Source organism: Ochlerotatus camptorhynchus, unplaced genomic scaffold (assembly GCF_037179485.1).
Source record: "Ochlerotatus camptorhynchus isolate MF236.1 unplaced genomic scaffold, CSIRO-AGI_Acam_v1.1 ptg000338l, whole genome shotgun sequence".
NCBI lineage: Eukaryota > Metazoa > Arthropoda > Insecta > Diptera > Culicidae > Ochlerotatus > Ochlerotatus camptorhynchus.
In genome coordinates this window covers 468,058-495,564 of record NW_027040826.1, presented here as the reverse complement: position 1 = coordinate 495,564, position 27,507 = coordinate 468,058, and the positions used below count along the sequence as shown (strand labels likewise).

General features: G+C 37.5%; 1 protein-coding gene across 4 annotated transcripts in view; it reads right to left on the bottom strand.

Moving 5' to 3' along the window:
• oc (ocelliless) overlaps positions 1-27,507 on the bottom strand; it is a 124,035-nt gene that overhangs the window by 34,528 nt on the left and 62,000 nt on the right. For 3 of the 4 annotated variants that reach the window (XM_065231055.1, XM_065231054.1, XM_065231057.1), the window contains one exon: positions 19,375-19,664. In XM_065231055.1, the coding sequence (XP_065087127.1) occupies positions 19,375-19,664 (290 nt within the window). The remainder of the gene's footprint in view (positions 1-19,374; positions 19,665-27,507) is intronic. The other variant, XM_065231056.1, reaches the window with a different exon arrangement.

The window sequence follows — 27,507 nt, the reverse complement described above, 5'->3', positions numbered from 1 at the left end:
TGTTGAAATTTAGTTTTCTTCAAAGTAATTGATGGATTAGGATCATAGTTTACTGTAGACATGCAACGAGTAGGTAAATCTTATCATTTGAATGAACACCAATGATTTTTAACACTTAAAGTCCGAGATGTGCAGCGAGCATTTCTTACTTGATTTTTGCAACGCAAAATCAAATACAGTTTAATACTAGAATTAAAATCTTCTATCGACTGCTTCAAACAGAACTATGTTTCGTCAACTCTGTGAATAGTTATTAGCAACTGAGCAGTTCGTGAGCAAAACTGTGTATACCAAGCATGAAAGTGAGTACAAGCAGAAGTTTGACAGTTCTGTATACGGCATGTTCACACATCCAACCGGAAGATTCTATTACAGATTTGCATAAAAAGTATGCAGAAGTTGCAATGTTTCACCGTATGAAGAGATTCTGTAATTTTGTCGGAAGGTTTGAAAATAAGGACAGAGAATAAGTTTGCACTTTTATGTTAACTTAACTTAGCAATACGTGTCGATATCCATCTTTGACATAAATGATGAGACTTAAACAAACATGTCATGTAAAATTAAGTGCTCCGAGACTGAAAAGTTCGAAAGTACGTTTGATTGAGCTGAATTTCGCGTATATTATGACTCAATTTAATGTTAAAATTGTCGCTCGTCTCAGACCACCTTATTTTACATCAATTTTTCTTCACACTTTGTTTCCCCAAATGCACTGAGGCTAGAAAATCATCTCGTGGAGGTTTGCTTATTAAATTGCAATACCTTTACCTATTTATCGACAGTGGGGTAAATAAACTTCTAAATATATAAAGGTATTGCCGAAGTCGGCTATTGATATAAAAAAAAAGATAGAAATGTATTTTATGAAACTTCAACGCTTCCGTCAAAAACGGTTGAACGTCACAACATCTGCAAAAATGCCATCCATCTGTTTCTATCGAAGCAAGGAAAACAATCGGCACATCAAACCTCAATCCGCCATGTTCTTTGTCACGATCACGATCACCCATCTGGCTTCTGAATGGTGCAGCAACCAGGTATTTCTCCTATGTCGTATTGTCACTCACTCAGAATTCTAGAAATGTACGTGCGTTGAGGCGTGATTAGGAATAAATTCATTTCGCCCTTCGGTTTCAAAATTCTGTATACATACGGGGACGTCCCATAGCGCTCCGAAAGACCCTTCAAATTGCATCCACTGCGTTTTGATCGTTGACAAATTGTAACTGTCACCCGTTGCTTTCGTCTATATGCGACATACACATTCTATGTATCGAACACCAAACAGGATCAAAAAGTTGTTTTACTATTTCCTGAAGGGTTCCTTTTAATCCATATTGCACACACGCACGGCAAACGATAGACCCTAGCGAATTTATTCGGAAATGCCAGGGTGAGGCCGTTGCTTGAAAATATGGATAAAATACCTACGCCCTGACGCTATCATCACCCGCAGGGGTTGACAGCGGACAGGCACAGGGGTGTAGTAGTAGTAGTAGTAGATTGGAGAGGAAAGTAAGAGGTAAATTGAACACGACGACGACGGCGACAACGGCGTGGACAAACTAGACGGCAGCCGCAGCGGAAAAATAACAACATCAGCGAGTGAGGGACCGAATGAACGACGACGCCATTTCAAAGGATAATGCAGATTTATGACAGTTTCGGTCTTCGCGTCCGTGTGTGTTTCATTGAACGGGTCGTTTTTTATGGTTGATTGTTGTTTTAGTAAATTTACATTAGAATAAGGAAGAAATTTATCGGCAATCGATTGTTCATGTGAAGGTTAATGCTGATAGTAAACTTGTTGAACTGGAGCTAATTAGGTTTTATTACGTGACTTAAAATGTTTCGTTGGTTTTTTCTTTAATTTTCAGCTTCTGCAAAAGGTGCAACGTAAGCCGAGTTCAGGAGACATCGTATTTCACACATGAAAACTGATTATTTTATTTCGACTTTTGCCAAAGTAGCTTTAAATATTTTTTTGAAGCATAGTAAAAACTATTTTGTTTGTCACGATTTTGTTTTTTTTTCAATCACTTTAATACATTTTAGGTCATTCGTGACCTGTCTGGGATGGGATTTGAACTCGTGACAAAATGGATGCAAACCACTACGTCGGATCCGTCCTCTTGTCACGATGTTGTTGATGGACTAAATTTGATATTGTACAAAAACAAAAACAAACAAAAAATGTGTTTCTTGCAACTCATTGAGGAATGCCAAAGTAGCGTTTGGTGACATGTGTCCTCAATATTTTTTTTACCAAGCATATTACATGCAATTCTTCATCAGCACTATTCAGTCCTGAATGGCAATCATACCGACTTCAATCAGCTCAGGTTAGCCACATGTCAAATGCGGCTTTGTTTGTTGTCTCGAGTTAATGAAGGTAGGCTCCATGTACTACCTCCAGTGTTCATGCTGCAATCCTCTCTTTTTTTGTTTTAAGATAGCAGTTGAGGCTGTAGTTCTGTTGTGCGAGATGTAACGCGCTGTTGTTTCTGCCAGCAGCACAAACTACTCGGTAGACTCCTTATCGTGCGGTGTTTTTCACTGCCTCATTTGTAGAATTCTATCAATACAAAGTGCTTGGAATTCTGCTGATACAATGCCATCTTCACGGAATCTCCCCAGTGCCGATTGACGAAAGCATCCTGGTTTTACAGAACGTACTGCGAATGCTCCACTGAAGATGTTGATACAAATTAGTCCTTTTCTAATTTAATCATATAAGATAGATATCGATAAAACTGATTGAAGTATAGGTTTGTTTTTATTTTGAATAAATGAAAACATATTGATAGCATTTTTTGATTTTGAATCTTGATATCAACCAATATATTTCAAAACATTCAGATCACTAAATTTGATATCATGATATCAAAACAATAACCAATTTAGTTTTTTTTTAATTTTGTTGTTTTCCTACCATAGTTATAATAACATATTGATTACTTATTTTGTTTACAATTAACGAAATTACTGATATCAAAACGCATACATGGATTTGTTATCAAGAAAACATGATTTGTTATCATTTTGATATCCTTCATATACCATTTAGATCTAATTTTTGTTATGATTACTCTTAACTCGACCACACGGTAGGCAAATATGTTATCACGAACGCTTATATCAAAATATCAAAATTAGTTTTCATTTTGTTTTCATTCTCTGCTAGGGTAATTGCACACGCTCATTTTATTCTTATTTTCGTGAATTTTCGTATCCACACTTTCTGCTAACCTACGCGGTTTCTTCTCTTGGTCAGCAAGGGCCTTAACGTTATCCGTCGTTCCGTCGGGCTGGATGGATGTCATTTTTGAAAACTTGCGTCTCCAATCTCTTTCGCTGCTGCTGGTGCCGTTGTCATGTTTTGTTGTCGTAGGATCGCCCCAAAGCACACTTCCAGCTCCAGGATATTGATCGCAGTCTGGGACGCCGTTTTGCATTAATTGAACTGCTTCACCTTACCTTCAAGCTCCGTCCATTGATACCGAGGTCGGTCCATTGGCCTTTCGTTTCGAAATCTTCCCTGCTTTGGAGCGGGATGACTTGGTGATCAAAATCACGCCAAAAGAGCACTTTTTCGACACCTGTTACCTTTTTATAAGCTTCCTCTGGTGCGTACCATTAACTATGTTGCTTCATTTAACCAACCCCTGACTCTTCTCGTGAATGTCAATTTGATAGATCAAACTGTCTGCCAGACTCGACTATATACATTTATAGTAATAAACCTGCAGGGTTGCTTCCACTCAGTTGCTATAAAAAAAAAGCTTTTCGGAATTATGAAATCATTAGATGTTATAATGATATTTTGTACCTAAAGGTTACAAGAAGATGTTGTATACTAAGATTCGTGGACGTTCACTCAAAGTGAAACACTTTACTTTACACCCTTTTTTGTATATGACAAGTATTAATTATCTTATAACATCCAATGGTTTCATAATTACAAAAAAACATTTTTTTTTATTCCAAGTGAGAGGAAGCAACCTGTTTAAAACCTGCCGATGTGCCGCCATGTTGTAGCCAAAGCGAACATTTTCCATACGATTTGACAGTTCGTTTGGATACGACAGTTCACATCTTTACTACTATGAGTGTCTATAGATTCCACGAGTTTATGATCTGTAATGTCGAATTTATGTAACAATATGTATATGTATATGTGTGTGTTGCGAATTTTTAAGCGGCATGTTTCTCAGCAGCCACTGAATAAAAGTGGACGCAACAACCGAAAACCAAAGATTTCATAATCCCATAGAACGTTATTGAATATTTTTGGAATCGTTTATCTAGTTTCCAGAGATACCTCCGGAACATGTTCCGGTGAATATGTGTCTTAAGACTAAAAGCGACCTGAAACGTGCCAAACACTTTTGAGATGTCGCATAAAATTTGAAAACAAGATCAATAGTGGGTATATTGAGTAACTAGGACCACATTGACAACAGCATAACACGTTCCGGGTGCCCTTACAGTGCTATCCATATAAAAAAATCCGTTAGAGAATAACTTCGTCAAGATACATAATTTGTCAATTCATAAAAAAAAACTACAAGGGACAGCCCTATCGGGTTGTACGCAATGGTGACGTAGGACTACGTGGCCTTATATAATAAATCTTATTTGTTAACTGCAGTAGGAGATTGTGTTTTGTGTAGGAATAGTAATTTGAGCGGGGTTCTCTCTGTTTATACTCTTTAGTATGACGCGCTTGACATAGATGGCCCACAGCGACTCACGAAGAGCTACTAATTCCGATCACTAGCTGTGCGGCTTCTTCCTCCTTCTATGAATGGTCATGTGGGCTGCAGCTCACTGCTTGCAGGCAGCCTTTCGTTTTGAACTGGACAACACCACCACTCACCACGCGGTGATTGAATAAACACCGTTTGGTGAGACCGGATGGAATTCAATTATGAAATCTGTGTTAGCGAAATATGAATTATCATAGCAACAGTTGTACATTCGAGCAATTTACAATAGTGACATTTTGAAAAATGAGAGTCTTAACAGATGCGTAGGAATATTTCTGATCGATTGGTGATAAAATTATTGAAATTGGTCCAGGGGCAGCTGAGTAATTAACGTTCAACATCTTTCATAATTTTGTTACATGTTCCATTTTTGGTTTTCACAAAGTGTACCCCCATATAGAAATCACAGACGTAGTCCTACGTCAAAAAATCACTAGATAACTGTTCAAATGACAGTTTTAACGTGTGAAATGCAGTGTCTTTTAAATTCTGTAAGTGTTGTTGAACGTTTGATATGTTTAGGCGTCGAATTGAAAACATTTATTCCTTTATAATATAATGAATTTTGTGAAGCACAAGTCAAGAAATATGGTGTTCTTATTTCAACCGCGTTTCTAGTATTATATCTATGAAAGTCACTTCCTCTTTCAATTCGATCACACAAATATCGAGGCAGCAAACCGTTAACTACTTTAAAAATGAACACCATAGTCAAATATACAATTCTTTGCTTAACCGACAACCATTGTAAGGCGTCTAGTATCAAAGTTGAGGAAGTGACATCTCAAAATCAAACGTATTATTTTCGCGCTGTAATCTCGATATTTGTGTTTCATTGGACAGAAATAACATGGATGGGCAAAAGTCTAGATGAGGAGAGATGATTGATTTGTATAGCTGTATTTTACTGGCAATAGTTAAATCGTTTTTCAGGCGACATAGAATTCCATACTTCTTGGCAATTTTCTTGATGACATTGTCAATGTGAGGGTTGAACTTAAGTGTGTCATCAATAATCATGCCAAGATATTTAATCTCCCGGACGCGATCAATAGTCTCATCATCAATTACAACAGAGACGTTCTCATTTTCTCGATTCCGCGAAATTACCATAAATTTAGTTTTACTTGTATTCAATTTCAACTGCTTATACTTCAACCATCTACTTAGAGAACGCAAATCTTCATTCAAGTGTAAAACGGTATCATCTAAATCCTTCGCTGCAATGAATAACACAGTATCATCTGCAAAAAGATTAATGTCGCAAAATCGTAAAACACGTCGCAAGTCATTAATATACATAATAGATAACAGGGGCCCTAATACACTTCCCTAGGGCACTCCAAGGTTATTCCCCACGGGACTGGAAACAGAATCTTAAAAAAAAGTTCGTTGAGTTCTCTCAGACAAATAGCTTTCAAACCATATATATGCAGTACTCGTAATTCCAAAGCGCTTGATTGATCTTAACAATAAGGGCCTAGAAATTGTTTCAAAAGCGCGTTTAAGATCCAAAAAAAACAGCAACAATCGTATCTTACACTACAGCAGACTTGTTCCGAGTACCCCAGGAAAATGGTCAGTTTTGTTATCAGATATGCATCACCTAAAATCACGTGAGAATTGTTCCATAGTAGTTAAATCAGTGGCGTCGCGTAGCCTCACTTTTTACGTGTTCAACAACTTTTGAAATGTTATTTAGGGTCGTGTTTACGTTCAAATCAGTTTCAAAAGGAACAGGGTTTTCTAGTTTCACTGATTTGTATCCATCGGAAGCATTATTTATACATTAGTTTACGTTTCGAGAGTTGAACAGATAGATTGAAGTTAGGTCGTCGCCACTAAATTTAAAATGCCCTTGGCCACATTGATCACATCCGGGCATGTCCCGCACCTTCCGGGAATCTGACCATAATTTGACGTAAACTAAAGCCACACCAAATCACATCAAAATTCAAGTATATCATCATTTGCGGCCAATGAACACCACATGAAAATTCAGACACAGATCCACATGTCACTCCAACATTATTTTGCTTCTCTTCCCTGAATGCGGACCTGAGCTATTTTTGAGAATTTAAATAAGTAAAAAGGATGTCGCTATAGGTGGATACATTCGGGGTTGTTTTTTCTATTACTGATATATGCGACTATGTTATACCCAACTCTAAATAATCCATCATATCTTATCGAAGATGTTAAAGACCTACAGTGCCTTTCAGAACAATAGAGCTAAAATCATACCGCTTAACCGTTGCATTTCTTTCAGTTACCTATCAGTTTTTATGAAATGTTCAGGGCATTTAACCAAACTAGTGTCCCATAGTTTTACAAAATTTTTGATTATCTTAAACGCTTATTCTCTTAAAGACGCTTTTGTCTTAGTGCACGCAAACCAAAAATCTATTGCAATGAATGTTAGTTCCGTTTCCTATCATCCTCTGTTCATGAACATCGCAACGAATGTTAGAAACGGACCATGCAGGTGATGTAATGGTTTTTTGTCTTTTCTATTTCGTTTTCTATCTACGCTTTCGATTATACCAGTAAGCTTGTAGAACGACGAACATTGTAGAAAATTGAAGAACGACGCACACACTTGCCTCGAATCTCTCCAGCAGAAAAAGCATACGAAGTCGAGTGCGAGAAAATGAGCGCTTCGTGTTTGCTTTTAGGCAATCCATATTCAGAAGTATGGAGAGAGCAGTGAAGAAAGCACAGGTCTGATTTTCGCAACGTACGTGGTTCGAGTCCAGTGGGCAATCTGTTTCCTATTCTTTTTCGACATAACTAATTTCACTTACTAATACACTCTACATTTTTCGGTCTCCAATTTTCTTGCATTGGACCGCAGCTAAGTATATCGCATCCTCGGTTTATGCGGCCTCCACTAACATCCTCTGATGATGAATCCCACATAATTGTAAGCGAATCTTACATCCCCCGGTTGGGTGTACAATTTCCCATTTACAACCCTACACTTTGAGGTGCTCTTGACGTCGGAGCGATGATTAAACGTTGAGTTTTTGTTATTTCTTGGTGTGTGTGTGTCTTCTTTTCTCCACTGCTTTACACTTACACTGGGTGTTTGCTTGATTCTAACTTTGAGGATATAAGAAAATCGGCGCATTGAGTGATCAGATGACAGCCCTACCTTGGATTGCTGATGTTGTGATGAAAAGCATGCTGTCTCTTACGTTTGTTATTTTTTAAACGTAACAGCGAGTATATCCTTGATCTGTTTTCCGTCGATTTTGTTTAACGTACTGAGTATTAATGCTACCGACGCCAAAGAGGCATCTCCCACATCTGGACCCTACTCATCGACCCATCAACTCAAGAACCGGGGACCAACGGCTTTACTTCCCATCCGAAAGAAGGCTTGATCAGAGATTTTATGCCTCAGAAAATCCTAATGGCGCCGACTGGGATTGAAACCAGGCCCTTCGGAGTCAGAGGCAGTAATGCTTACCACTACACCACCGACGTCAAGCGAGCATGTTTCCACAGTCACTATTGCATAAGAACATCATAAGTCGATCCAAAGATCAATTACTAACCTAAAGTTAAGTATTTTGCGTTTTTCTAATAATATTCTAATAGAAAAGCTCACGATTATAAGCATTTGACGATTTGCGGTTGATTGTTTACGAGAAAATGTTGGTGAAACGAAGGGGCGGGCTGAGGAAATAGACATAAGAATCAAATCGTGAACTGCTTTCGTCTTGCATGAGAGTTCGATAGTGAGCGTTTTTCATACCAAATCGGTAGACAAATTCGTGATCATAAGATTTCGACGTATCGGGGTGGATTATTGGCGAGAAAGTGATAGTGACGAGAGCGCAGAGTATGTAGCAAGAAGTAAGAAGCAAATTCTCACGCCACTTTTTAAATAGACCAATCTACATTGACCTTTTTTTTCCTTTATTAGAGAGACTTTCAGATCGATTCTCTTCATCGACTCTCTTTTTCGTTAATACATCGGCTCCAAAAACATGCTCAGCTGTTCTTTTCGTCCAATACGCTTAATAATACTTTCTGTTAGCAGACTATGTAGAAAAACTAGCCCGAAATATGAATGCAGACAAGTTATTAACGAAAGACAGAGTCGATGAAAAGAATCGATCAATGTAGATTGGTCTATTTGAAAAGTGACGCGAGAATTGTTAACGCATACAATGTAGTGAGTTTGTGTACAGATTTAAGTGCTGAAGACAGCATTTTGTTGATCAAAATGCAATTCAGGTGATCAACTGGGAAGTTTATCGCTATGCTCCGAAAATTTCCGCGGCTGATTTTCTAATCTGAAGGTAAGTTCTATTAGCTAAAAAGCAAACAGGTAGATTATTATCCAGATGTTTTCTGTCCAATCGCACATCACACATAATAATTATCACAGTTAGCTAAGCTGATTGAACCCAGTTCACTACCCTATGTCAAGATCTATTTTTTCTCGCTGTGCCTTGATTTCCAGTCACATTCCTCGAGACAATGCCTCACAGGTGGTACACACATTTTAGTTTCCAGAGTCCAGATGATGTGTTTAGGCCAGACCTGTCCAATATGTTCGGAGAAGTAATCTTACCCGAGGGTCTTCAATTCGCTCCAGGAATCTCGATTCTAAAGGGTTTTTGCTTTTATTAGATAGAGAGTTCACTTTTTATAAGAGAAATTACCGATAGCAATTAATTCACTGAGAAATTGGCAGCCTTGATCCAAAGAAGGGAACGACTACCGGAATAGATTTGAAGGAAGCAGCTATGACCTGTATGAAGGATGTGAGACTTCCATGCCTACTTATTATGGACGGTGCTTCTTTAATAACTAAGCAGAATATTGGGGCTATGACACTCATTGAGAAGGAATGACAATTACAAGAATGTGGCAATGTTATCGTTAAACATTCCCTAATTGGTAAGGTCGATACCACACACAGATGCTGATATGAGGTCGTCGAAAGAAATAATTGTGTACGATTAAGAAATTAAGAAAATTAGCTGATGTAGAAGTTGTTCTAAAAAATAGACTGGAAAAAGATGGCATAGATCAGCACCTCAGATTACTATTTTTCAACATCAAAGCTTTCAAATATAAACTGACGCTACGAAACACCCATATAGCCACTGGAGACTTGGAACACTTTCCTTATCTTGCTGAAATGATCGGTGTTAAATGGCAAAAAAACATATTCATATTAATACTCTTTGATAGGAATACGCACGATGCTTTGCAGATTTCCGAGAATGTAGTTCCGAAGTTGAAATTTTAAATAATGTCATTAACTGTTGATACGAGCTATCACAACAAACAATTTTAGCAACATACCAGCTTATACAGGTAACAATTAGTTGCATAAGGCAAATTTTGTCCTGTAGCTTATCTGCAAATGCAAATTTAATCTGCATCTATGAGTTCAAACCAAAGTTTCACGTAAATTCACTTATAAATTTTAATCGCGACTATATGAATAAAGATAACTTTCCTATTCTTCACCGACTTAAGGATAAACATGATGTTTGCTATTTACAGACCAACACCTTGCATTGGATTTGAATCAGTGTGATTTTGTACCAATGCCAAATATATTAACTATTTCTTATAATGTATAGGCTTTTGACTGTGTGGGTCATAGCATCATTTTACATTTTTGCATAGGTGGAAGAATTTATTTTACCAAAATTAACATTGCGTATGGCTCACCATTCCCGATTACATATGGAGTCCTCCAGGGTTACAGTTGTTCTAGGACTCTTGTTATTCCTGGTTTTAATAAATTAAATTTTCGGTTTACCTTTGAAAGAAAAATTGAAACCATTTGTTGATGACGCTTAAAAAATTGATATAATTATTCGTCAAGAAAATATGAAACATAACATAAATGCTATTCAGCAATGGTGCCACAAAAATATGTCGGCACTAAATTAATATAAGCTTTGGTTATAACGATATTCTTAAGTTATAAAGATCCTAAATCATAAAATGCAAATCGAAAATGTACCTCTGACTAGGCATGGAAAATCGTTTACATTAATTTCGTGCATTCATTAACATTAGTTTACCTCGAACTTTTCCATCAACATAATTCTGTAAAATGATGTGTGAGTCTTTTGCAGGTTTTCATATTATCTACAAGTTTTGTCAAAATCTCAAATCTGTATCTCTTATGCATGATGAACCAAAGCGAACAGAACGCAGCATTGTTTTACAGTGACTCTAAATTACATTACATGCCCGCTCTTGTTCGTCATGCATAAGAGATACATATTTGAGTAATTCATAATCATAAGATGTAAAGCCTTGCCAATTTAAAATCGGTACGTATTCAATCGGATATATCTCAGAATCTTTGGGCTTGATACGTGCCATCAACTTCTGCACAAGGTACGGGTCGACTTCACCGGCTGTTTTTTTACCAGTATCTGGCCATTGAAATAGCACTCTTAACCATTTTTACACTCTTCTTCAGTTTAGCTTTGATGATACCCCAATACATTTCGATTAGGTGGAAATCCGAGCAGTTTAGGGGTTCATCCCTTTCTCAATTACGTCTACTCTATTATCGCGATACAACTGTTGCGCATTCTTACTGCAGTGGCAACTCGCCATATCTGGCCAAAACTTAACCTCAGGGTTATTTCCACTAACTTCGCTATAAAAATGTTTTTAGAAAATTATGAAATCATTAGATGCTATAATGATATTTTGTACTTTTCAGATATAAGAAGAGGTAGGAAAGTATGTATGTGAAACATAAAACCTGTCAATTTTGCTTTCACTGCGTCACAATCAGCGAATTTATGACTCGTGAGCGTTCACTCAGAGTGAGCGCTCACGAATCATAAAATCGCTGATTGTGACGCACTGAAAGCAATAATGACAGGTTTAATGTGTCAAACACTTGGTTTACAACCTTATCTTGTTACTTACAAGTATTAATCATCATTATAATATCTAATGATTTCATAATTGCGAAAAACAATTTTTTTATAACAAGTGAGTGGAAGCAACCCTGCTTGACCTAATGAACGACAATACACGTTTTTTCAGGCATTCGTTGATGTATAACTGTCCGTGGCTGTGGCTGTGATGGAAATCGGAGTCTTCTAGCCACAGCTGCAGATTACCTGCCAGATCATCAGCTTACCGACAAACTTGTTCGGAAAACTATACCGCGACGACGCCTTGATTGCACATTCCAGGAAACAGATAAACGTTCCTTGAAACGTTTCAACACTGCAGACGATGTTTTTTGCCATTTTCAACTCCTTTGCGATTGTACGCAACTATGTCGTGTTTTCAAGTCTTGTGTGCACAGTTAATTCTCTTCTTTTTCCTTCCATCGCGTGGCAATCCAAGAAAACGAAAAACTTTTTTTTTAATGTTTGCAAAGGATTTCAATCGAAAGACATTGTTGACGATTTTCTGTCAAAAGATTCCAGAACTAACCACTAGAAGAGCTGTACCAGACATTAAAGAAGTGTACCGATTCTTGATTGGCAGGACATTAGCTAATATCAAAACCTACAAAAGCTTCACATAGCTTTTTACGGAATAATGTTAATGAAAAAAGTTAGATGCGAATGAAAGTAAATTAAGGCACGAAATGGTTGTAAATAATTGTTCATGTCTGCAACGGACTAGATTTTTGGATTTCAAAATTGATTCTAATTTAATTCTGTTACAAGTTTGTAACAATTAAGGCACACATTATAAAAAAAATTCAAATCTCCATACAACTTAACATATCGGTTAACTTTTTGCCCTTGCTGTCAGTAGTGATGAGATCAAAGCTCACAGCGTTCAGCGATCCATTTTTAAAGAACCTACACTCGTAAAATAAATCACATAACTAGTGGAAAATGTCCATGTGGATTTCACATAACTTTCATGTGATCCCATAATTGGAAATTGCACCACTAAATCACATGAACTTTATGTGTCAAATGAAATCTATATGATTTCTCATATAGAATTTTCTATGCTATGTGATAATCAGATAAAAATAATTATGTTTATTATTGGAAAAATATTATGTGCGTTCCTAATAGAAACTAAGTGAAAACTTTCTTCAGTGTAGTCCCATTTTGTATTGGTACAATTTTTGTTTTCTGTTGTCGTTTCTAAAATTGATGTTTTTACAAAACAGTTGAAATCTGGCATTAACATTAACATTGATAATCATGTTTTGAATAAATTTGTCCCGTAAGAATGTGGCACCATGCCGTCAGTAATTGTGAGATGCACATGCAGAAGTAAACTCGGTCTCTAGTAACCACGGTTGACAAACAAATCATCCTTCCACTCCCTAAAGACCGCGAGGACGTGGCCGGCGTTAGTATTGATCTAATATTAATAGAATGAAGATGGAAATCCAATCCCAAACTCCATCTATGGAGTTTTCAGTACAATTTCACTGGTTCTGATCAGTAACAGAGTAGCAACTAAGTTCAATCCCAGTCAGCGCCGCCGGGATTTTCTGAGACATAGAATCTCTGATGAGGGAAGTAAAGCCTTTAGTCCCCAGGTCATAAGTTGATGGGTCGATAGGTAGGGTCCAGGTGACAGAAAACAAATCAAGGAAAAAAAAATAGTAACTACGATATGCACGGCCTAAAACAAAAACTGATTGGCCCGTAGAAATCAATATCGATGCACAGGAGTGCCCACAATGGTAAGTTCCACAACTACATGTGTTCTACAACTACATTTAACACAATTGAGATCATTCGTGACTTGTCCGGGAATGAGATTTGAACTCATGACCATTAGCGTGAGAAGCATGGCTGCTAACTACTATGCCGGGCCCGTTCCCACATTAACTATTAAGGGGCCATGCATTAATTTTGTCACGATAAGTTTTTCCTATATCTAATGCACTGCTTGTCACGAAATCTTCGCTCCCGCCCTCTCCCCGTAAAGAGTGATAAAATATATGCATCACCCCTTAAGTGACTTACGAAAAGCAAACACACACACACCAACTAATCCGTCGGATGTGGAAGGAAACCCCCTTTTTTGCTAGTTTTTGAGACTGCTATAGATGAAAATATTACCAAGAAAATCACAGTTGTCAAAAAACCCTACGAGTTTAAAATGTAAAATAAAAATTTATCAAACCTAGAAACCACATCATATCCACGGCACTCTAATGCATGACCTCCCATCCCAGTCAGTATACTATTGCTACTCTTAACAGCAACAAACGTTGGCAACAAGAATGGAGAGAAAAATCACTCGAACCGACAGCAACAACTACAGCATCCACATTATCACGAAGAGGAAGCCTGCAAACAGAAAGATAAACCGCTTAACGGGGTGGCACCCGAAATATCCTCCTCCCACTGAGCGCTGCACTGCGTTGTATAGGAAGAAATGCCTTCCACTGAAGTAAGCAGCAACAAAGAAGGGGGCGAGCCCATTTGCAGCACAAGAAGCCGTGTTCTTCCCTGATACACAAAAGTTACCCCACGCCAAAACAGGAACAACAATCATAATAACAAATGAATGCTGCACGCTACAGTAACTAACGTCGGAATAGACCTACTTCAGAGCATAGCTATAAGGACCCCTCTCATCGTGTGTATATTCAACTCGTACATAGAAGGTAGAAACAACTCCCTTCCAGTTCTCGTTCCAACGAATGCTCGTGCAAGCGCCCCATACCATCAACGGCAACCGACGGTAAACGGCAACGACAGTCGGCTGCGCCAACCAACGACGTCGAATGGACCCGATGCACAGAGAGGGATCCTCTCGAGAGGCACCAGAAAAACGTCATTTATTTTTTATGATGATTCCTATCTCCAGCAGCAACAGCAGCAGCAGCGATGGCAGTGGAGTGGAAAATGGAGGAAAAGCGGCAAGGACGAAGTGAGTGGTTGCTTGCTTTTTACGTGGTTGGCAATTTATGGTCTCTTCTTTGAGCGCGGTAATTCAGTTGCCATTCGCTTTTCGCTCCCATAGTCTCCCACACCCACCCCCCCCTCTTACTTTCGCCAGGCTCTGGAAATATGTCTTGCCTTCGTTATTTGTTGATATTTTTTTCCTGCTACGATGAAGGTATGCACGAACTCCATGTTGTTTATTTTGATATATATACATGGGTATTTAAACTATATGGGTATTTATTTTCCTACGCAGTGCCTGTTCAGGTTATGAAGCTGTTGTATGTTTGGTTGGAAAAGTCTGTATGAACTCATTGGTTCAAAAGAACGTTTCTTCGTTTCATATTTTCATATTTTATCACCCCTGTAGAAATGTTAACACAAAGCTTGCCATAACATTAGAATGAAATTAAATGTTACCGTTGATGATTCCAATGCATCTGCAATATTTCTCAACCAACCTTCATTTAATTTACAGGATTCATGGATAAAAAGCTATGTTAACATCTAACTCCTCAAACATAAACGAAAATTTACTACAGTATTACAAATAAATAAAATAGAGTGAACTTTTCAAGTGAACTATTGTAGGTTGTTAGTCTAGTCTATTAAGAAGCTTAGGTTGTTAGTCTAGTCGAGTACAACATGAAATCACATTTGAAACCCCCTACATTTAAAATTATTGTTAAAAACCCAATTTTGTGTAAGTGATCGCCTACTATCAAGAATAACTCAATCATTCCTCAACCAACTTTAGATTTTCAAACGGTTTTGGAAAACAAAAAGATAAAGCTTTCGAAATATGTATATGATGTTACTGAAATTCGCTGATTTTATTAAATTAAATCAGATCGCTATCAGAAAAATCGCTATCCTTTCTCTACCAAATCATGGACAAACATGAAAAAACATGAAATTCCGCAGCGATATGTTGGCAGCATTGTAACTCACAAAATCCAGAAACATGATATTGTTTTAATTTAATCAAAAATTGCCAACAACGACAATCCCTATACTTTAAAACTGAGGAATTCTTCGAATTTTAAGCCGAATCCAAGCAGATCTGTCAAATTTGGGTGTCTCAAACTATGATTTTTTTCCGGAGTTCTAGTGGTGAGTGATATTTTGAACTACACTGGAGTCGCTTTTTACGCGGTTTTTTTTACACGGTTTTTTTACGCGGTTTTTTTTACGCGGATTTCGGAATTTACGCGGTTTTTTTTTACGCGGTTTTTTTTTTACGCGGATTCCGGAATTTACGCGGATTTTGGTTTTTTTTTACGCGGATATCAGAATTTACGCGGTTTATCATTATACACTAGAGTCGCTTTTTAAGCGGTTTTTTTTTACACGGTCTTTTTTTACGCGGTTTTTTTACGCGAATTTCGGAATTTACGCGGATTCCGGAATTTACGCGGTTTTTTTTTTACGCGGGACGTATCACCCGCGTAAAAAGCTACTCCAGTGTACTCGATTGAAAAATCTACTCTGTCCAGCATTATCCAGATATATAAATGTTTTTTTATGATAAAGATAGTACAAACCATCTTCATTACGATTTTGTGTCAATAACAAAATGTTTTTTTCCTTGATTTGTTTCCCGTCGATATTGTTTTCCGTACTGAGTACCAATTTCACAACTGGGAAGCATTATGCTACCTAACTCCATAAAGGTTTTCGGTAAAAAGTTACCGATCCTCCGGTAACATTTGACATTATGCCACCTCTAGCAGTTTACAAGTCATTCTATTAATATTTCGTTTACCGAATTGATTACCGAGTGCTTAGTTCAGGGCTGGTAGTGCTGATACGATATAATAGTAGTGACTTTAGTGACTAAAATTACGGACATAGTGACCAAATAGTGACTTTTAAATAATAAATTAGTAACCAACAGTGACTTTTATATGATGACTCAAAAACTCAAATAAGGTTCAATATTCAAACAAACTGTTTTCGTCATGGAACTTAAAATCAAATTTCATGCATTCCTCTAATTATATCGAAACTCTCAACGGAATCTTTTATTAAGAGCATTTGAAGTGCAATTTCCGGATTTTCCCAAAGATTTTTTTAAAAACGTTACTGATTGATCAATATGGAAGGAGGAATGTACGAATCGGGTCTCTCCTTTTTACCAAACTCATTCGTTGATGAGTGGTAGAGAGGGGTGTTTCCCCCGCCACACTGGCAAAAGGGATAATCGCCAATTTGCTCATGTGCCTCCGATGTGCGGAAACAGTTCTATCATTTTTTTATATCTCTATTAAGAAGAATTTCAGCCCTTAGCTGGTTCGTTTCCCGTTCTATAAATTGTGTCACACTCAAATCGCCATCTGACGTTAACATCTTCCTAATTGCTCTACCTGATTCGTTCCTTCCTTAAAAATGTCTTTTGCTCGCTTTCTACGTCTACTTTCTATATAGAATTTCACACTACCGTACTACACCGGAACTATCAACTCTATACTTTCATCTCCTCATCTATCGTATAAAATGTCCACTTTAAGTCTTATATTTGACGTTAAGCATCGTCAACTATGTAAATCGATAACTTCATGCATACATTAATTATTCATAATTAGTTAAAGCAGATTATATTCGATTTTTTAATTATTCTTCCTGGATTGCCATGAAGGTTCTTCCCAATTTAAATTTACTTGAATTCTCCTTAGAATTTCTTTGTAATTAACCTCAGAAATATCATAAATTTCTGCCTAAAATAATCTTGGACTTCTCCCCTGAATTATATTGGAAATTCAATTCGTATTCTCCTCAGAATTCCCATGGTATTTTCTCAGAATTCTCAAAACAAAAATGCATCTAAGAATACCCTTGAAACTCTTCGAAGAATTCCTTTGAGATTGAACCCTCAAAAGTCGATTCCATTGGAATTTATTTCGATCTTTTTAGAGTTGTCTTGGAAGAATCCTCAGAAATCATCCCAGAATTATAACTTCCTTAGTGCCAAGTACTCAATTTAAAAATGTTGTTGATATTTTTCCATTTCACTCTATTTTAGTTGTGAAAACGTGACTTTAGTGACCATGACCGAAAATAGTGACTTTAGTTACTTTTTTGTGTGAAAAGTGACTTTTTAGTGACTGACTTCAAATACTGACAAAGTTACTAAAAGTGACCTGCTACCAGCCCTGTTAGTCGCTAAAACTTCGGTGAAGGATTACCGACTATGGCAATTTTTTGATAACAGTAATGTAGCGTTTGAATTATGAAACTCCGTAAATAATTCATTTTATAAATGTCATTTAAAAAACTTTTGGTCATACTTTTCATCCCGACAAATATTTGGCACACATATTTACAAAGGGATAACATTATTCCGACACATAGGAATATTCTGGTACACTGCTGAATAAATCTGCAATATGCGACGATTGCGAAGAAAATCTCCAAATAACTATTCTATTGTTTATAACCTACTTACTCCGTTCGCATGAAACTCTTCTGTTCAAACGAATATTCCTTCCAGTGAATGATATCAAATAACGTCCAAAAGTCAAGTTTTTTTATGAGTCAACATCGAAGCCAATGCTGAATTTCTCTTAATTCAATTTTCATGTAACATTCATATTCCATTAGTGTTCGACTCCATTTACCTCGACGAATCATCTCAGCTAAAGTAATTAAGACCAAACATCACTACCGTGGTTGTCACAATTTTCGTAGCTCCCACTCTGGGAAACCTAACCGCGCGATACCAAAGTAAAATCATCAAAATCAAATCAAAATGAAATTTATCATCTTTTGCTATGCCATTTCCAAAACCTGAGCTCGCAAATCAAAACTCGTGAACCAACGTCTTCTGCTGTAGGGTAGCGGAGGTATATCACGGGGGAGGAGGGATAACAGATCAATTAAAAGCACGGTAGTCCGTTGTCCTCGCGAATGAAAGTTGATACGACTGAGTATGGCCGCCGCTCTTCGCTCTAATGGAATTAATGAAAAATTAACGCACCCATCTCTCGCAGATCGTGTGAATATTTCATAACACCACCATGGCGGCGGCGGCAAAACCACGTCATCGACATATCAAAAACCGATCTTCGTTGTCGTTTCTCCCCCTTCAGTAGGCTTCTGGACAAATTTCCCATCGGTCCCCGACGAAATGCCCAAAGGTATATCATCGACGGTATCAATAATCTGAAAGCAAGAGCAGTTGGACCCCTCGTCATGCGGGGAATGCTTTTAAGAAAAATGACAGATGAATTATTGTCATGAAAGTCACTCGAGCGTGATTTGATGCTCTCCGTCCAACGCTCAGAGTGACCATCGCTGGTCCCGTTTCTCGTGATTCGTTTCAGTTTCAAAGATAAGACCGCACGAACGAACAAAAAAAAAATGACAAAAATGGGTTTCTAATGGGAAAGAAAACTAACAAGATCTAAAACTAATATTACATATCAATCATGAGCGCTTGTTGTATAATTAACGAAACGTGTAGCGCTACTAGTTTTGAACCATTTGCCGCGCAGAGTAGGTCTCCCGGGGTCGCGCAGAAGAGTAGCTTAATCCTCTTCACATTTTTGTGACTACCGAATCGAATCGAGAATCTTGGATGGGAGCACTTAGCTGAAGGCTGTTCACGAGTAACTACCTTGGGGCCACTCTCTGCGCTGCAAAGGCCATCTCTTCGTTGATTATACAAATGATCTTACAGCTAGCGGGTGAGTAATAGATAGAAAAAAGCGAATATTTACCCCACATACCTTGCGGGAATCCTACAGCATCGAGCCCGTGGGGCAAACCAAACGGAGCAAGCGATGACATAGGCATTCCGGGCGGCAACGGTCCGTGCGGATGGGCATGATGCGGATGGTGCGAACTGCCGTATCCGTGCGGACCGTGCGGACCGAGATCGGTCGACTTGAGAAAGCCCGCCATCAGGGCTTCAGTCGAATGTAGCGCCACGGTGTTAATTTTTTGCTGCTGCTGATCTGGAGAGCCGATGATGGCAGACGGAGGCGCTTGTGCTGTAGGATTTCCGGGGCTGCAATGAGAACAGAGAAACAACAGAGAGGGGAAGGTTAGATTTTTCGTTCACAGACAAGCGTGGTTTTCGATAATGAATCATTTTTTTTTCACAGCGAGCTGCAGTCATAGCAAAAACGGAGGGGTAAAGGCGCAGAAGACTTACATGCCCGAAGATTTTGTTTTAATAGCTCGGTATTTCTATCAGTCGCTAGACCCTTCATCATTGCGTTGTGGGAGTTGACTGTAGCAGGGTGGTCAGTGAGCATTCATGTTGAAATTCCCAGTTTTCCTAGTTTATGAAATCTCAAAAATTGCCCGGTTTATAAAATTTAGCAAAAACCAAAAGTGTATTTAAAAAATTTTGTTTTTGCGTATTTTCGATGTTATTATATGGGAAAATTATCTTTATTAAATAAATATTATAATGCTGGAATACAACTAAATGGCTTACATGCTACATTCAAAAATAAATCATTGACCTTTCCGATGTTTTGAGTCCATTATTTTAGTTTAACAGTTAAGGATGCAGGCTCAATTGATTCTATATCAGGTCTTGATTCAAAAATTTGAGTTTATTTGGATACGAACTTATACTGCACTGGCTTTTTGAAATGTATATGGGAAACGTCCTAGTACTTTGTCATAACAGCTTGCTATCCCCTCATACGGCCTGTACTCGAAAAAAATACACCAGACAAAAGTGTTCGCCAAAAATTTTAAGTCGGATTTTCTTGAAACTTTCAGGGAATGAACTAATACATATGGATTATGTTTCGGCATAATTACTTTATTCAATTTCCTTTCCATCGCTGAAAGCCCACACCTTTCCCTTAAGACCCCTCATTACATTTTGTGCAATGGTGGAGCCGACCTTATTGGTCACTTTCATCCATTCTTTCTTCAACTCCAGCTCGTTCTTAAACACCTTGGACGATTTTCGAACTTTGGCCTTCATTATGGCCCAAAATCTTTCCCCCGGACGAATCTCACACACATCGGTTTCGTTAACCACTCTCGATACAGCTTCCTTGCGCGGGATTTGGCCGCCGTGTTTTGTTGATCACGCCGGTTCGGTGCCTTCCGGAGCTTGAATACACGAAGCCCAGCTCGTTTCATGGTTTGCTGAACGAACCAGGCGAAACACTTTGCCTTCAGAGCCGCGTCGCGAATCGAAAGGTTCGGACTACGCTTGAAATAATCCAACACCTTCCGGGCCTTCACAGGGTCAGCTGTCTTCGATGTTCTTCCACTTCCAGCCCGCGCTTTTTCGTCTGGGGCTCCTTAAACGATGTTACCACCCGAGACACAGTTGTATGGGTGATTCCCAGTTATCTTCCGATCCATCTCATGGTCGCAGTCGGATTTTCCATGACGGCACGCAAAATTCTCCGGCGATTTTCTTCTTGTTTCGATGACATCTCAATAACCACTGAACCGATTGTTATGAAATTTTGCACATGTAAACAATTCACTCCAAACTAGTTATACCCAGATTTTCATGAATTCTTACCCACGAATAAAAAAGTTACACACGGATAAAAATAGTGCATTTTTTTCGAGTACAAGCCTTATGTTAAATTTTATCTGTAACAACCAGTGATGGATGGCTCTTTTGAGACTTTTTCATCACTTTTTAATATGGAATGCTTACGTTAAATTCAATTGAATTTTCAGCTTACCCATAGTTTAGTGCTATTACTCTCCCTATCAAAATTGATAATACCCGCACCGTAGAGCCACACTGTGTTTTCACTGAAGCTACACTCGACAGTGCTCTCAAGTGTACCTTCAGTGAAAACACAGAGTCTGGCTCTACGGTGCGGATTTTTTTTCCTTTGATTTGTTTTCCGTCGATCTTGTTTTCCGTGCTGAGCACCAATGCTACCGACGCCAGAGAGGCAGCTCCCACACCTGGACCCTACCTATCGCCCCATCAACTTATGAACCGGGGACCAACGGCTTTACTTCCCATCCGAAGGAAGGCGTGATCAGAGAACCTACGGTGCGGATATTTTGATAGGGAGATTAACAGCACCAAACTATCTTTGTTTTAATTTTTAATTCAATTGGATTTAACGTAAGCATTCTTTAATAAAAAGTAACGAAAAAGTCCCAAAAGAATGATCCATCCCTGGTAACAACTTTGCTAAAGACCACTTTTTTATTAGACTTCAAGGTGATTAGTTATTAATTGATTTCCAAGCCGATAACTTTCTGATATGATTAATCGACTGTTTTCAGGGTCTTTTGCACTTATGACATAGGGAAAATGGATGTATTGTTGGCCTAAATGCCCCTTATTTGGGCCCATACAGAAATCCAGCAATAGACTAAATTATCAATAGCGACCAAAAATATCCATTAGTACCATCCCGATGACGCGTTCATCTAGATAAAATTTAAAAGATAACATATAACAGATTTTAAGCGATGGACCCAATCTTAGATCCATAGACCAACATTAGAGCCATTTCCCTTAGTAGCCTGAATTTTGACCTATTCTTCGCACCAAGCACACCATTGTTGCCTGCTGAGCAGCTTTTAGAGCATGTCAAAAGAATATCATCGTCCTAATTAATTTAAAACTATCCTGACGTTCAACCCAAATACGGTCTTCAGCACAGTTGCAGCTAAGCAAATTTCACATTAATACATACCGCAAAATTTTCCGCAGATTATTACAGCAAAAGGCTAGAACGATGAGAACAAAAAGTTCACTTTTCCCATAGTAATTCTCATATAAACTTCTTAATTTAAATAGTATAAAGGGGTTTCTAAGTGTACCTCGATCATATAATTTACTTTTTGTAAGGTAAGGTGGGGCAAGATGGATCATCTACTTTTTTATTGTCAACATTGGTTACATTGAGACCCTAATGCTGGTTAAAAAAAGAAAACCATTATTGGAGTTGCATGAATTCGTTGATTTTGAAAAAAAAAATGTTTTAGCATGGCCCGCCTTACTCTACAAAAGATAAATTATAAGATCGAGATACGGTTAACTACCCCATTTTCGACCTATTAGGCGCAACCCGCACTTCGTCTTTCTTATTCTAGCGTAGTTTAGCACCAAACGGAATGTTATTATTACTGATGGATTCCAAATTTATTTACCTTTCCGTACGTACCGTAAAATTTGATAAAAAGAAACAAATTGTTGAGATATTGTTAAAAGTCTAACACTGCTTCTTGATGCCAAACTCGGCCTAACGCATTGAAACGACAATGAATTTACATCGACCTATCGGATGAATATAAAGATTAAGCGCTTTGAGAATTGTATTTGAGAATATTGGGCGCAAACATTCATATCGCGCGATCTTATTGACTTCGTTCGGTAGCATTTGAACTAAAGTATCGTACCAAACGCATAATTTACATGTTAACGCCGAAATCGTGGATTTATTTGATGTTTTCTGCTTGATAGGCCCAAAATGGGCGCTTAGGCCGAAGTAGTTCTCTACCCTACACTTAGAAAAATGTATTTGCTTCAAATGTATAAGCCCGAAACCTCTTATGCTTGCAAAGTCCCAGAATTTACTGAGCAACTGAGTCATGCAATATTTGTAAAGTCACATAGCCGAATGCTATTTGGCTGAATAGCTCATTAGACCAAATTGTTCAGAGTGAGATATTCAATTAAGGTGAGTTCATAAATGGCCGTCATGATGTCTGATAAGCCCTATTTCTTAAAGTTTTCTAGAGCAGCATGAAATAAAAAACTCATTGTTTGCTACACTGCTGCAGTTTCATTATTGTATGTTTTTCCGAGGTGAAAGAAAGATTAATTAGAAAAAATGTTTCCACAGCGGTTCACATTAAGAAATTGTTATATAAATATTGAGATTGATACAAATAACAACCATGTAAAATTAATGAAGATCTCGGATTAAGAAAATGTTAGAACACTCTGTAGTATGGAGTTGTGAGGAAATCTTCAAGAAGAGTTCCTTTGTGATTCTGAGCAAAAATTATGTGGGGATCGTGATCTCCTAGCAAGTGAATTTTAAGGATACTTCCAAGATAATTTTCACAAAAATTATTAACAGAATTCAAAAAAAGAATTAAATTAAAAGTATTTGAAGGGTGTTCGGACGATAATTTTAAAGTGAATAGATTCAGAGGAGAACTTCCAAGATTTTCTTAGAAAAAAAAAGAAATCGTATCGTGAGGATAATTGCTAAAAACAAGTTTAGAATTATAAAAAAAAGGACACAGGTGGCGATTCTATCAACCACGAACTTTGAATTTACAATTAATTGCTTATTCGATGATAAGTATACGAGTATTATGTCTGTTTGTCTGCGATTAAAAGTAACAAATTATTTGATAATAACAGGCAGTCCAGTGAATTTTAATTTCCAAATTCCCGTTTTTTCCCGGTTTTCGCGGTGCAAACCTAAAAAATGTCCCGGTCGTTAATATTCAAAAAGAAACGAAACTTGGGATTAAAGAGAATTTCCCAGAATGGGAGGTTTCGACGTTTGTTTTGAATCTTAGACTACGAGCATGAGCATTAGACTGATGCAAAATTTGACTTTTTCGCTCCACAGTGCTTAAATGGTTTCAAATCGGGTCCTGATTAGACTCCTAAAGTTACAACTCATTTGGTTAGAAACAGACTTCGCACAAGCCATTTGAAGTTTACATTTAAATTACTATGGAAAATCTCATTTTTTTGTTCTTTTCCTTCTAGTCTTTTTCCATATTGAGCTGCGAAATAGTTCAATAGCAATTCTGATAGAAAATTTTCTCAGTTACAACTTTGCTGAAGATCGTTTCTATGTAAAACGAGACAGGGAAAAGTTATTAATTATTTAAGAGATTGGTAAACTTATGACATGATCAAGCAGCTGCTCTGTAGGCAACACTGTATTTTGCAGTGTGCCATAGTAGCCATGATTTGTGTGTCCTATTCAACGCCCAAGAAACACCAATGTTGCCTGCTGAGCAGTTGATTGAGCATGATCATAAGACATCAGTGCATTGAACCATTGACTTTCGATCCTTTCATTTAATCAAAAAGTGGTCTGAGGCAAAGTTGTAGCTGGGAAAATTTCCTACAAGTACAGTTGAAAGCTTTTGAAGCAGACTGATATGGTGAATTATTAGATAGACATGAACAAAAATCTTGGTTTTACCATAGTAATTCCCATACAAACTTCAAATGGTTTGTGCCATCTCAGTTTCTCACCAAATGGGTTCAAGTTTTGAGAGGTTAGTCAGGATCAGATTTGGAATCGTTTAAGTATTGTGGAGTGAAAATTTCAAATTTTGCATCACTCTAATGAGCATGAGCATAATTTACCGCCCTCGTATGCTACACCGTTATTGCCAGATCATCTATAATTACAAAGAGAACCAATAGACGTTGCTTGGGACTAGCATTCATCCTCAATGAGTAAAAACTAGTGATCTCTCGGCCGCGTCCGAAACCAGGTCAAGAATGGAATGTGTTGACGCGACACTCTCATTGATGGAAGCCGAGAAATACTCTGTGCTTCCACGAGGAATAAATTAAATTTTAGATAAAAGGGTTGGGTTTGCAGCAGGATTAGTTTTGGCAAACGATAAGCTGAACTGATGTCACGAAGGTGCTCGAAATTGAGCCCACGGTCTTCTGCTCAGTAAGCAAAAACGATTGCTCCTTATATTAAAACACACTACTTGTGATCGCGTTGTTGTTATTACCATGAATCTAGAATGTTGAGGACTTTACTTTAACCTCATGATGTTTTGCTCAGTTAGCAAAAGCGGTTGCTCTTAGACCACCAAGCCCTTCATATCACACCATCCATGAAAGAGTTGCCAAACCCTGTGCCGACGGCGAGGACGACGACGATGAGAAGTGTCGCAAAACTCACGATAAGCAAGCGATATGACTATAAATCTCATCAGTAAGCAAAATTTGTCTAAGGCACACCTCATATCACAACACACCACATGTGAACAAGTTGATGCTCTTACCATTCAAATGAAACAGCGCTGTAGCGGTGCCCCTTATACCAGAATAACCCACTACGATAATTTTTGAGTCTTACACTACGACATATTTTCGAGATTTGTGGATTACAATGAACTCTCCTTTACTCGATATCCAAGGGACCATCGACATTGGAAAGTATCGAGTTACAGAACATAAGAAAAAAATCACTATTTTTAAATTTTTCAATAGAACCCAAAAGTTTAACTGTCTATTTGGATATGTTTTTGATATGAAATTTAAATTCATATTTAATGTTTTATTCGTTGGTCAAGTTGAATATTTTTTACATATTCATTGACTTAAAAATGGACAAATGATTATTTCCATAAATATTCTTATTCGATCACAATTCTCGATGAACATTTCAAATGGTCCTATCTGCTTTGATCGATTCTCTTCATCGACTTTCTCTTTTCATAGCCACTGCCATGCAAACAGATTTCGCGCTAATTCTACCACATAGTTTGATAAAGGAGGTTCTTATCTAGCGTACAAAACGTCAAATACAACAGGGAAAGGTTTTGCAGCTTAGTTATTAACGAAAGAGAAGGTCGATGAAGAGAATCGATCAAAGCAGATAGGACCATTTGAAATGTTCATCGAGAATTGAGGTTAAACTTTAAATCTCAATAAACAATTTTACTACTACGGCTTTATTAACAGATTATCGGAAAAAATATTATATTAAAGAGACATACACAGATAAAAATTCTGAATTTTAATATTGATGCAAACATTCATTCACGTAAACTTGTATTTCATTTCGCGCAAACGAGCAACTTGTAAACAATGTTGTTTACAACAATGGGCTTTTGTATACAATATTTACTACATTGCATGAAATGTCTGAGAACTTTACATGATAGGGGAAATGTCTCTAACGTTGGCCTATGGATCTAAGATTGGGCCCATCGCTAAAAATCTGCTATTTATCAATTTTATCTAGATGAACGCGTTATTGGGACGTTACTTATGGATATTTTTGGTTGCTATTGAAAATTTAGTCGATTGCTGAATTAATGTATGGGCCCACATTAGGGACACTTAGGCCGACATTATCTGCATTTCCCCTATATAATGTAAACTTATATGATATGTGACGCTCCATTTATGTGCATCATACTGAAAAGAAATTTACACTACTTTTTCGAACTGTGAGGGAGCTGAAAATACATGGACAAATGAATTGAAACACATCGAGTAAAGAAGGAATCGAGTTACTTGCAAAACTTAAAAGACTTTGAATTTCATCGAGTAAGGGATAATATCGAGTTACAGGATATCGAGTTAAGAAGAGTTGACTGTATTAAAAATCTTCAATATGCTAGGACTAGAATTTTTTTACAGGAACTGGGACTGAAAAAAATATTCAAAATGAGGAATTTTAAGAAAAATAAAAATCAAGATTCCATATTTCACCCTGAAAAATTGTCAGTAATTGTGGAATTAGAAAGAATTTGTAGGAATCTAACAATTTAAGCATATGTATTGAATTGAGCATAGAATAAAAATGGAAATGTTGGGTGTATTTAAAATGAATTAAAGTGTTGATTCAAAGGAAATGCTGAGGAAGATTTCAAAATTCCTGGGACAAAATCAAATGAAACTCGTTCCATAATCCCAAGATAATGTTGAGTTAAAGCCCTAAGAAAGTCGAATTTAAAGGTATTTCTGTGGAGAAGAAAGGAAGTTCTGAATTGAATTCCTTGGTGATTCTGTCAGAAGACTTGTATTGAGATCGTGAGGAGGATACTATGTACATTTTTGGGGAAATATGGATATAAATTTAAGGGTTTTCTGAGGATAATTCCAAAAAACTTGAAGAAAATTTTCCAAAACATTTCTAAGCACCATTTTTAATACAAAAAAAAAT